The 12337-nt window shown below is 28.9% G+C and overlaps 1 protein-coding gene and 1 long non-coding RNA gene across 2 annotated transcripts; one reads left to right on the forward strand and one right to left on the reverse strand.

Annotated features, from left to right (window-relative positions):
• Positions 1-411: 411 nt before the first annotated feature.
• LOC114916964 (uncharacterized) lies at positions 412-3000 on the reverse strand. Its single transcript, XR_003805630.2, has 2 exons — positions 2724-3000; positions 412-1321 (listed from the first exon to the last, which is right to left on the reverse strand). It is a non-coding gene; the product is annotated as an uncharacterized LOC114916964 (long non-coding RNA).
• Positions 3001-9338: 6338 nt separating this feature from the next.
• AHL20 (AT-hook motif nuclear-localized protein 20) lies at positions 9339-11197 on the forward strand. The gene has a single exon (XM_083060546.1). The coding sequence runs from the start codon at positions 9968-9970 to the stop codon at positions 10766-10768; it is 801 nt and encodes a 266-aa protein (XP_082916672.1). The 5' UTR covers positions 9339-9967; the 3' UTR covers positions 10769-11197.
• The last annotated feature ends 1140 nt before the right edge of the window (positions 11198-12337 follow it).

Below are 12337 nucleotides of genomic sequence, written 5' to 3' on the forward strand. Positions count from 1 at the left end.
ATATACTTCCTCACCCTAGTATTATTGGACTTAGTGCATATATAAATGATAAATAACCCTTTTTAGAGTAAATCTTAAATGATTTTGATACTCTCTTAAAATAGTAAGTTTGAATTTAACTCAATCTTACAAAATCAGTATGTAAAGTGAGAGTTATTATTTACTTATATACTTTTTAATTATTTTATTTTTATTTAACGTGAGATTTAAATTTTTTCTAATACTTAAAAAAAAGTAATATATATTAAAAATATTTGAAGTAAAATAATTAATTACAAAATAATACATAAAGATTTCTCAACTAGCTAGTCAAATAGAGGAAAAGCTTTTCAATAATTAAAAATGCCGAGGACACTACATTGTTCTAGAATTTAATTTCAATCACGCACCTACCTAATTAGGAACAGAATCAAAACAATCATTGTCTATGTTAGTTGCATTTACTGTTCCTCTTTTTGAACAATGATACAATGAAATTCTCACACTATTGCACAACTTTTATGCCTTTTCTGCGAGAAAGAGTAATTCACACTCTATCCGTCTTAATTAGTTACAGTTCCATTTTGTGTTAATACTTTTTCAATCATTGTTAAGAAGTTATACTATTAAGTATTAACACAGACAGGGACTGACCCATTAGCAGACTAATGTCACAGGAGGAGGAACCATAATCATCATAAGAAAACAAACTACATATTTAAAACACAAATAATTGCATGTGTTTTCTTCAATAAGCTTATTGTGAATTGAAATTAACGTGGCATATCTAAAAGACAAAATAACCCAGTCAATCTTGTATGCAACATAATTACTATGATGGCAATATATCGTTCTGGTGTGAAGCGATTGTTTCATTGGTGTCCAGATCAACTTTTTTACTATTATTAGTATATATCCTATGTTAGTTTAATTTGCGTTTTCAAATGTATTATGAAATTTGTTAGTGACATATCCCAACACCAACCTTACCTAGGAAGATTCAAATTCGCAGCATGACTACCTTTCCAATGCGAATATCACGGTCACCTTTAAAGACACTATATATGTTCATAGAATATGTTTATATATATTGGCATCAGCAACAATTCATGAGTGCGGCATATTTTTTTTCCCTATCATTTCTTTTAACTGATAAATCCATCTCCACAAAATGATGAACAAATGCACTTTATAAAAATGGAGAAAATATTTTATGGATGAAAATATTGATTTTGATGGAGTATTTCAAACCAAGTGCTATCAATTTTAGGAATTGTTAAGCTCTTCAGTCTTTCCAAAGTGGTTGCATTTTCATGATAGTTTCTCTTTTGGACAGAGATTCCTGCAAAAATATTGAATCACTTCAAGAGAATTGTCATCAAATTAGCCATTTGCACCAACTCTTGTCTATTTTTTTCTACAAACCATCCACTTTATTTTTCAATTGCAAACTGTCTATTTGATTTTGGTACATGGTTGTTTCATTCATTACATCAGTTCCAAATTGTCCTACACCAAACTTGCCCAAAACACAACTTAATTAGAATATTGTAGGTTACCAAGTGTAAAAAAGTGTATCAGTTGTAAGAATAAAATGAAATATGCTTGCAATTACAAAAACCATTCTACTATTTGGGTCCATTTAGTTGCAACCTATAAATGGGATTATCCTTTAAAGACTAAAGACTATACGATCTCCTTTGTTTGGATTTGGTAAAAGTTATATATTGATTATCCATTGATTTGTACCGAACAATTTTGTAGATTGAAAGTATTTTTTTCTCTTATAAAAAATAAAGACATTAATTATTATTATTTTTATTAGATAACTAACTTTTTTTTTACTGTATTTCATCATTGCACATACAAAGACATCACATGTAAATTCTAAAATAACACAACAATCTTATCCAGGAAGCAAGTAACAAGACAAATTTCCTATGTATCAAATACCTTTTCCCCCAGATTTAAAAGTCAAGGTTGAAGGTTGCAGAAATTATAACATCTCACCTTCGAAATCAGTTAACGAAGTGTACCATTTATTCTATCTTCCATGTGCCTTAGATAAATTCAAAAAATAAAAAAAGTAACTATTTTGTTTAGTTTCTTAACTATTTCTCCATTCTCAACCTAACATGTTTATAACTTGATTGGCAAATTATTTCGGTAAATATATCTAGTAATAAAATTAAGGTGGTTTAGTTGAAAGAATGCTTTCATGTACTGAAGACTCAACCCTTTTTCTTTTCTCCACTTTGAGTCATACTCAAACATCTTTCAACAGTTTTGTCTTATTATTTATCCTTTTTAATTTTACTTTTTCTGCGTATTTCATCCATGAATTCTCTCAACCTTCAACAACTAAACCAAAGAAAATAAATAAAAAACATATAAGAAGCAAAACTTGCTATAATTACATTTTTTTTATTCAGAACTTGAATTAAAAAAATCATGTATACGAGGTGAGAAGAAGAAATTAATTACCAGGTTGCAGTTTTGGTAAAGTGGTGTATATTTCTACCAATATAATGGTTTTCGTTTTCCTATGTTCTATTTCCAGCAGGAAGACCATCAAACTAATAAAAACAATATTTTTAAAGAAATAAAAAAGAAATTAAGAAGCATTGAAAGCAAGAACATGGATGAATTTGAGAATGAAATTGTATAGAAGAAGAAATGCTTGGAGTTTCCATCGACCTTGTCAACACTTGCAGATGCTAATAGAAAATAGAAAAGAAACAAACCTCTCCATTATCTCTGCTTAACAACGTTCTTTGTAGTGTCAGATGAGAAAGCTAGCCTCTCTGTTAAAGATTAATCTCGTGTTCATATATATATTGCTTATTTTTCGATCCATGATTTTTGTTTTGTTTTTTTTTTTTTTTAATTTCTTCGTTCCAGTTTTCTTGTTTTCGTGCTTTTGGTAATTAACCAATATGGTTCTGTTCTTTTCCTTAGTTTCGCACTTCTAAAGCTTTTTTTTTTTTCTTCTTTTTTTCCCTTTTCATTCCACTATATTTAATAAGATTTACACTATTATATAAGAAAATTAATAATATAATTTTTCTTTTTATACCTTTCAACATCATATACTACTGGTCTTATATTGTACTTTGTTTATATATATATATATATATATATATATATATATATATATATATATATATCCTCGAATATAAGAATTTGTTCATTTGTTTTACAAACAAAATTTCTTATCATTTTATAATATCTATCTCTAAAATGTTAAAATAATAGGAGTGTGTACAGAACTTTTTTCTTGCTCTAATGACATAGTATTGGACCCTTGGTTATACTCACTTACGCGTGTTGAAATGTTCTTGGAAATGAAAAACAACCCACACAAAACACAAGGTACTATTTTTTATTAGAGAAAGAAAATTTATTATAATAAAAATATAAATAATATTTTAACCCAATCAATGCAGACTTCATTTACAACCTTTTCACCTATTGCTTATATTTATCAATCCATATTTAGCGCTTATATAAAATTTCTGAATGAGATTTGAAATTTTAGTTTAGTGATATATCCACCGGTATTTATTGTATATTTCATGAATATATATTTATGCATATTATTCGAGTAAAACTCTAATTTTAATTAGAGAATAAAATTAATCACATATAAAAAAATTATCTAAATTTTGTTCTTTCACCAACCTTATTCACTCCCAAGGAGATGTAAATTAATCGTTCCTTAAAACCTAACACAAAATCAAGATTTGACCTTAAGAATTGCCTCCAAAATCTGAATAAAAGTTTATCTATCTTGTTTTAAAAATATTATATCACTATGAATCCAAATAGACCAAACTGAAGGTATAAAATGTCTCCAATTGAATTTCACGTTGACGGCAACCTGTTAAGATTAGTCTGGCACTAGACCTATTGATTTACCCAAGCATATCTCTGTTTGAAAACAAAAGTCTATCATATAATGTAACTTGATACCAAAATAAAATTAAATAACGACTCTGAAGTATTCAATTACTTAGGGTTTCATTAAACAATAGGTTAGATGGAAACTTGACTCCTCATAAAAATGAAAGTTCCCAACTACTACTATGTTAAAAAATATAAATTAGTTTTGTAATGCTTGTTCTAAAACAAATTTTCTCCTTATAGTGCTAGCTGAATTGCTTGGAGGTTTATATCTTCAACATGCATGCCTTCTCTCCTTGCAATTTTTGTCTTTCACCTCTCAAATGGAAAATTTTCTTAGGTAGAAATATATACATACATATATATATATATATATATATATATATATATATATATATATATATATATATATGTATATAAAGAGATCCATTTATTGAGTAAGTTTATACATACTTACTATATTCAATTATTCATGTTTTACATCAAATTTTAACGATCTAACTATTAAATTAAAATTTTTTAATATATATATCAAGTTTGTTGTAAATTTTTAAGAGATTTAAAAATTATTTAATACTTTATACTATTAATTTAAATTAATGTATTAAATACTTTTATGGTTACTCATTAATTTGAATTAATGAAATAAAATATCTAAAAATACTTACATTAAGAATTTTTAATTTAATAATTAAATCGTTAAAATTTGATGTAAGGTTTAATTTGATCCGTTTTGTCCACTTATTAATGAAAAGAGATCAAATGAATTATGAATAACATTATAGTATAATTAAATTTTAATTAGAAAAGGTGTAAATCATCTCCCTCTACTCAACTTTTGTATACAAAGTTTCAAATCCTGATCTATATTTAATCGTTGAAGATAATTAAATTTACATATCTTCTGGTGTATAACTTTGTGCTCAACGTTGCACATATTCCTTCAGAACATAACGATAATTATTTCTTTTTCCTCATTCTCATGTCTCAAGCAATTCTTCCTGATACAATTTATATTAATTATAAATTTATAAGTGATCACTTTTATGGACATTATCTAATTATTAAGGACATTCCTAATTTCTTACTTTTGAAATATCCCTCTCATTACCCTCTATATTTTTCATACTACTTTGTTTTATTTTGTTTGATGTTTAAATTTGTTTTTGCAGATATTTAAAAAAATATAATTAATATTTTAGATTTCATAAAAGTTATCATGCAGTTTTCTATTATACCCTTTATTTTTATTTTTACTTTTCTATATCTCTCATATTACGATTGATCTATTTTGTTCGACATTTCTATGGAATTTGTGGACATATATTAAAATATACAATTAATATTTTAAATTTCATATAGTTATTATATATTTTTCTAATATACCCTTTATATTTCATATTAAATACTTTTTTCTCTCATCTACATTCCTTTTATATTTTCTTACTCTACAATAAATAATTGAGGATATGATAAAATACATTTAATACTTTATTGGTATTGAAAAATCACAATCAAAATGAAACTTTTTTTTTTTTTGCTAAAACATCAAACAAAAAAAATGGAACAGAGGGAATATCTTTTGTAACTTTATTATATGTTAATATTTATTACAAGGTAAGATAAAACAAGATATTGTACTAATAAATTGTCAGTTTTAGTATGGTATTGGATTTGATTCTTTTAACTAGCTAGGGTCTTGTACTCAAATTTTGTGAATGAAAAAAAATAATTAAAAAAATACTTTAATAAAGATCTATTTTATTCAAAGGAGGAGGGGAGAGGAATAGATGAATTTTAATGGCAGAAAAGAGGAAATAAAAAGAGTTAAACATTATATTTAGTTGAAAGGATGTGAGTGGAGGGATTATAATAGAAGGAATGAGAGAATCTTTTCTTATTTGGTTCACAAGGAAGATAGAAATTAATTTTAAAAATTAATTACCTATATATCTTTTAACTTTGAATTTAAAAACATATATAACAATATTTTAAATATTATACTAAAAATATTTTAAGACTCCTCTCTCCCTCCAATATTGAAGGTGAGTTAAAATTAGTTAAGGAGAAGGTTTTTCTGCTTTCCATGCCCCTCTCTTAGAAATTAAATCAAATGAGAAATTTATAAAATTTTATCCCTTCTCATCCATTATTCTCCAATCAAACATTATGTAAAAAAATAGTCAATTAAATTTATTCACAATCATCAATAAAGTTAGAGTAACTTTTCACCAATAATATGATTGAAAAAAAAAACTATTATTATTTGGTAAGCTACTACACTAATAAAATAAATTCAATTATTAGTACACAATTTATTCCATGAAGAGGATTAATGAATTGGAAAGAAGATAATAGTAACACACTTTCTCCCACTCTCTTACCTTGGCATTACACAATTGTTCTCTCTGTTATACATTTTTTACAAGCATAGAAATATTATAATATGAATATAATGGTTACTCCAATTCATTGACAAAACTAACATTAACCTCGGTTAACCAAAATATTTCATATGAACAAAGAAAGCCAATTCATTAGTATAGGAATAAAATTTTCCCATCCAACATTTTCTAAAAATTATAACCACATTTGAATGTAAATCAAATTTAAAATAAGAAGTATATTGATATTGTCAGAATTGAAAGATTAATTTGTTCTTATTTAATCATTATTATCGCCATCATTCATCATTTATATAATTACTATTAATATTATTATTGTTATCTATATTTAGTAAAATAAGTTTATTTAGTAAAAAAAAATTAATTTTAGTAACTATAGGATATTTTATTTTTAAAGAAAAAGTCACATCATGTAATATTTTGAACATGAGAATCTCCCAACTTTTAAATTTGTTTTTATTTTAATTCTCACTATCTTAATTATTCATAATACTTATTATATGTCATTTTTAACTTATTAACTAGTTTAATCAAACACAATGAATTTAATCAACTAACTTATTATTAGTTTTCAACTTCTTCGTATAAGCTTGACCTTCCACCTTATCCCATCTTGAAGCTCCCCCATATATTGTTCCTCCAGCATCACCTTAGCCAACCACCAGCACTGGCTCAAATTGCCATCGTTGAATCTCCTTCAAATCTAGACTCAAGTGCTCTCCATGTCACTGAATTTTCCTTTGAACTCACACACTCCACTCACTTATATCCAATCTTTACAAACTTACTCCATTTTGAATTGCAAAATTTCTTCCCTCTTTCACACCTTGTGCTTCCAAAATACTTACTAGAAAGAAGCAGAAACACCTTCCCTAGTCTTTATAAATCCCCCAAAAATGAATTGAAAATGCTGATTCTTCCAAATCCGCGAGATTCAAATTGCGATTATTTCAATGATAATCTGCAACTTTTCTAGGAGTAAGTAAAACATCATATATAGTCATAATTTTTTTATATAAGAATACATTGAAATTGAACTAAGGAGAGTACAGAGGCCACTACTACACCATGAACTCATCTGAAGGTGACGATTATACGATCGAAAAGGATGTTGAGTCCAGATTTGGGATCAGTACTTGGTTGAATTTCTTGTCATCAGTGTTGGCAGAGTTAGTGTACATGAATCTCACCACTACATTTTACTTCTTTAATAATATTTACTTATTTATATTTATTAAAATATTACTATAAATTGAATAAATAATTTATTTTATAATATTTTTTAAAAATATTATTATAAATAGAGTAACATTTTTTTATTATCTCTCAATATTATTTTTTTAATTATTTTTAAAATAAAAGTTTCACAATGAGTGTAAAAATGTCAAATAAAAAATACACCCCTTAATCTTTAATTGTTTTCCAAAATTAAATTATCACATTGAATAAATGAATAACACATAAAGAATATATATAATTATAGAATTATATTTAAGATAAATGAATTTTGATATTTGATATAGATTTAGTGATAATTAACTAAGAATATCTTCAATATTAAAAAACTTGTAAGAAACTAGGAATCATAAAGTAAAATTAATACCAACATCTATTTTAAAAATAATAATTATTTTATAAAATTAATTAAAATATAACATTATTAAAATGCTACAAAAATGTCACTTTAATAATATTTAATGTTGTCTAATTATGTAAAAAAAGTTATTAAAAATCTTTAGTAATATAAATTATATACAAGTTTTAATAATGGATTACAAAAATAAATTAAAATTTTATATACAATTAGATAATATTTATTAAATGTGAAAAGTTCTTTTTGTTGATGTGTCTGATAGTGTATAGCCAAAGTGTGTTCAAATACATTAAATTAATTTTTTTAAAAAAAATTGGATATGATTTCATACTGATAATTTGTTATTTGTATTTTGTATACAATTTATATATACTGATGTGTTATATTATTTAATTAATTTGGTATATATCAAAGATAAATCGGATAGAATAAAAGACTACAAACTCGTATTAATCTACCCCAACTATTTTATTTATTTTTATGATATCTTGATCAACAAATAAGTTATGTCCCCACAATTTACGAGATAATTACCTCTTTACTTTAAATTTTAACTAAACAAATTAATGTCTTTACATATTAATTATATTTTAATATTATTATAATTATATTATTAGTAAGAAGCATTATTATTATCTGGTTAATGATTAATTTTTATTAAAAAAATTAACTCAAGTTCGATTACCTTTAGCAGAATGGATTTTCCTTTGTCCACAAAATTTGAACATAAAATTTTATTGAGTACCAGTCAAATGAACACTGGATGAATTTTTGTTTGAGATGATAAGAATTTCTCAAATGGAACGTTGATGTGTAAATACATTGGGGCCCAAGAAAACGACGCGCGCCCCACCTGGCCACTTTCACGAGACCCCACAAAAACCCTAATTTCCGAGACCCTCCAAAAGCAGAGCTAGTTGTTGGCATTGTTGCCATTACATGTATGATGTAGTGCCAGCCACAAGAAAGTAAGAAAATAAAATTAATAAACGGTATAAGAGTGAATAAATGGTAAGAAAAAATTATTGTAGCTCTCCAAATCACAACATGGCTCACCCGTCACCCCAAGAAAACAATTAACAAATTTTTTTTTTGCAGTGCTTTTCAAACAGTTTCGGTTGTGTTGTTATTCTATGTATATGTATTTCTACTTATGAATTATGATGTAGTTATTACCTATGGCTATATTCAAGTGTTTTGCTTTTGCTCACCCTCTTTTTTTAAGATTTCTCATATTTATCATTGTGTTTGATTCTGTGAAGGCTTTTTCATCCGTTCCATGTTTCGTCCACTGATATCACTTCCTGATACAAATAGTCAAAAATAAAGAATAAAAAAATGGAGACAAATTAATAAAGGAGGACACTTCCTGATCGTCTGATCTACACTTCTGATGAAACCCATCTCTTTAATTAAATACTCAATTAATTAATTAATTAATTAATTAATCTCTCTTTCATTACACCCTTTACTTGATTCCCTTGAGTCATTGAATCTAATTCCTCTCCTCTAACTCAGCACCATATCACACCACTTCTCTTTCCTTTCCCTTCTCTCTCTCTCTCTACCCTTCCCTTCCATAGAGTGAAAGATCATTCATGTGTTCATATATGTTAGGTCATGGAGACAAGAGCTACCCCTCTTAAGAGCTAGTTGTGAAAGGTTTGACTTTTCTTGTCCCTTGAAATCGGAGAACACAAACTAAACCCAAACCAATTTCCTATTGCTAACACTACCCTACAGCTAGAAAGTTGGCAAATTGCGTTCTAGCAAAGGCAAATTGAGAGCTAGCTTTAAATTGCCTTTGTTAGTCATGATGCATCTTCTTGCTTTAGTGCAAAAATTCTAAGGTAAGAAAATAGTGTCCCAAAGAAGAAAAGCCTCCAAACCAGATCTTCTTGTTCAGAACACTTCCTTCTTCTTCTTCTTCTCCTTTTGATTTTCCTTTTTTTCTTCTTCAAAGAAGACACTCTAAACAGCAATTCTGGCTAATCCTTGGTGGACCGGTCATCAGGTGGGGTTGGGTGCAGGTGCAGGGTTAGACCCTGCAACCAATTCACCTTCTCCCACCTTAAACAAACGCCACATGGACCTTTCCATCAACGAAAGAAGCGTTTCTAGAGAAAGACAAGAAGAAGAAGATGATGAAAGAGACAACGGTGATGAACCCAAAGAGGGTGCAGTTGAGGTTGGAACACGCAGGCCCAGAGGGAGGCCCCCCGGGTCCAAAAACAAGCCCAAACCCCCCATCTTCGTCACCAGGGACAGCCCAAACTCCCTCAAAAGCCATGTCATGGAGGTCGCCGGTGGTGCCGACGTGGCCGAAAGCGTGGCCCAGTTCGCACGGAGGCGCCAGCGTGGTGTGTGTGTCCTCAGTGGAAGCGGTTCCGTGGCCAACGTTACCATCCGGCAGCCTGCAGCGCCAGGAGCCGTCGTCGCACTTCATGGAAGGTTCGAGATTTTGTCCCTCACTGGGGCGTTTCTTCCTGGCCCTGCCCCACCAGGAGCTACAGGACTTACTGTATACCTCGCTGGGGGACAGAGCCAGATAATAGGTGGAAGTGTTGTGGGATCACTTGTGGCAGCTGGACCAGTTATGGTCATAGCTGCCACTTTTGCTAATGCAACCTATGAGAGGTTGCCACTTGAGGAGGAGGAAGACGACGGTGGTGGAAGCGTGCAAGGAGGGAGTGCCCTGGGAGGGTCCCCTCCTGGAATTGGTGGTAATAGTGGCGGTGGTGGTAGTGGTGGGGGCCACTTGCAAGGTGGGATTCCTGATCCTTCTTCTTTGCCTTTGTATAATCTCCCACCAAACCTTCTCTCCAATGGAGGCCAAGTGGGCCATGAAGCCTTTCCTTGGGCTGGCCATGGAAGGCAAACTTATTGAATTGGTATCAAGGTTTTAAATTGCAATTGGGATCCTAGTTACAAAGGGTTTCACAACTTTCATGTTGCACTCACAATTGATATAGCATATGGTAATTTAAAACCTTGGTTGATATCTATAGAGACTTCATGTAGATCATGTGTGGCTGGTTCGAGATCTAATGGAATTCCGATGGTGCTGTCTTTCTAGTTTGGAAGAGTAGGAATTGGGGAAAAGAATAATTACAAAGTATTTAGAAAACTGTAGTTGTGATGAAGAACCGTGGAGGTGAGCAAGGGAGGCATGTTTTACTTAGTTCAGTGTATATGTATATGGATTAAGAACTCTGATTTCTGTGTTTTTCTTTCCCTTTTGCTTTTTGTTTGGAATAAAGAGGATGATGATGGGCGTATTTTTAATGGATTAATTTCTGAATAGTTTTAACTGTTATACATTCTAGTTCATGATTTCTGCAATTTGTTTTTATTCTTATATTTTGGTTGGTTGGAAGTTTTATTATAAGATATTATATTTATGTAAAACTATGTAATATTCTTTTTATCCATCTCCGTTATTTCTTTTCTTATTTATCACTTATAAAAAATGATGTATAAATTAAATAACAGTTCTCTTTCCTTATTTGGCTTCTTAATATTATTATTTTACTACCCACTCACTTCGTGGCTATTAAACACATGATGGGATCATTGATTAGACTTGCAGGATGTGAAGGAGTTTGTGCTTGTTTCTGGTTGAGAGAAATTATGGTTTTCCAAGCTTCAACCTAGCTATGCCTTAATGCACTATTGGATTTACTGGTTCTTAATCAATGCCTTTTACTAATTCACTCTTAAACTTCCTCTTTTCCTGGTAGGAAGAAGTGAGTCACTGTTTGGATTACTTTGATACACCGTGAAAAATGGGATATATAAAAGATTCATGATTATTAACATTTACCTACCATATTTTCATACTATTTAATTTTTAAGGCATAGTATACTCATTCTCAGGGTTTGTTGTGAATGTGAACTTTGCATATGCACTTTGCTTGTTAAATGCACATAGCAAATAGGGTTATCTTTGAAGGGGAGATGATACTTTTACACCTATACTTTTATTTACTCATAACTTTTGCAATATCATATGTAAAAATTAACATATAAGATGTAAAATAATAGATGCAAGCTTGCTTTTCTGGGTTGACAATCACTGTTTGGGTTATATTATTCAAATAATAATTTTTAACTACACTTTCTGTACTGTATATTACATTCTTTTATTTATTTCCATCACATCATTTATTTCATTACACACTTTCAGTTCTTTCATGTCAGTAAAAAACTAAGAGTTATTTGTATAAAATTAATTTTCCTTATGATCTATACCAAAGTAAAATGTCAATAATCAATTTATTTTTCTATTATCGAATTAATTATTTGTTATATTTATATTGTAAATTTTTTTGATAAATTTAACGACTTTTTAGCTAAGATTATCACTACAACAAAATTAATTATTACTGACAATTATTTAGTAGTAATAAATTAATTGCTTTTATTTTATTATTTAATAAAAGTATTAATGACTAAT

The sequence above is a fragment of the Cajanus cajan genome, chromosome 7, assembly GCF_000230855.2.
Source record: "Cajanus cajan strain Asha chromosome 7, NIPB_CcT2T_4, whole genome shotgun sequence".
Lineage (NCBI taxonomy): Eukaryota > Viridiplantae > Streptophyta > Magnoliopsida > Fabales > Fabaceae > Cajanus > Cajanus cajan.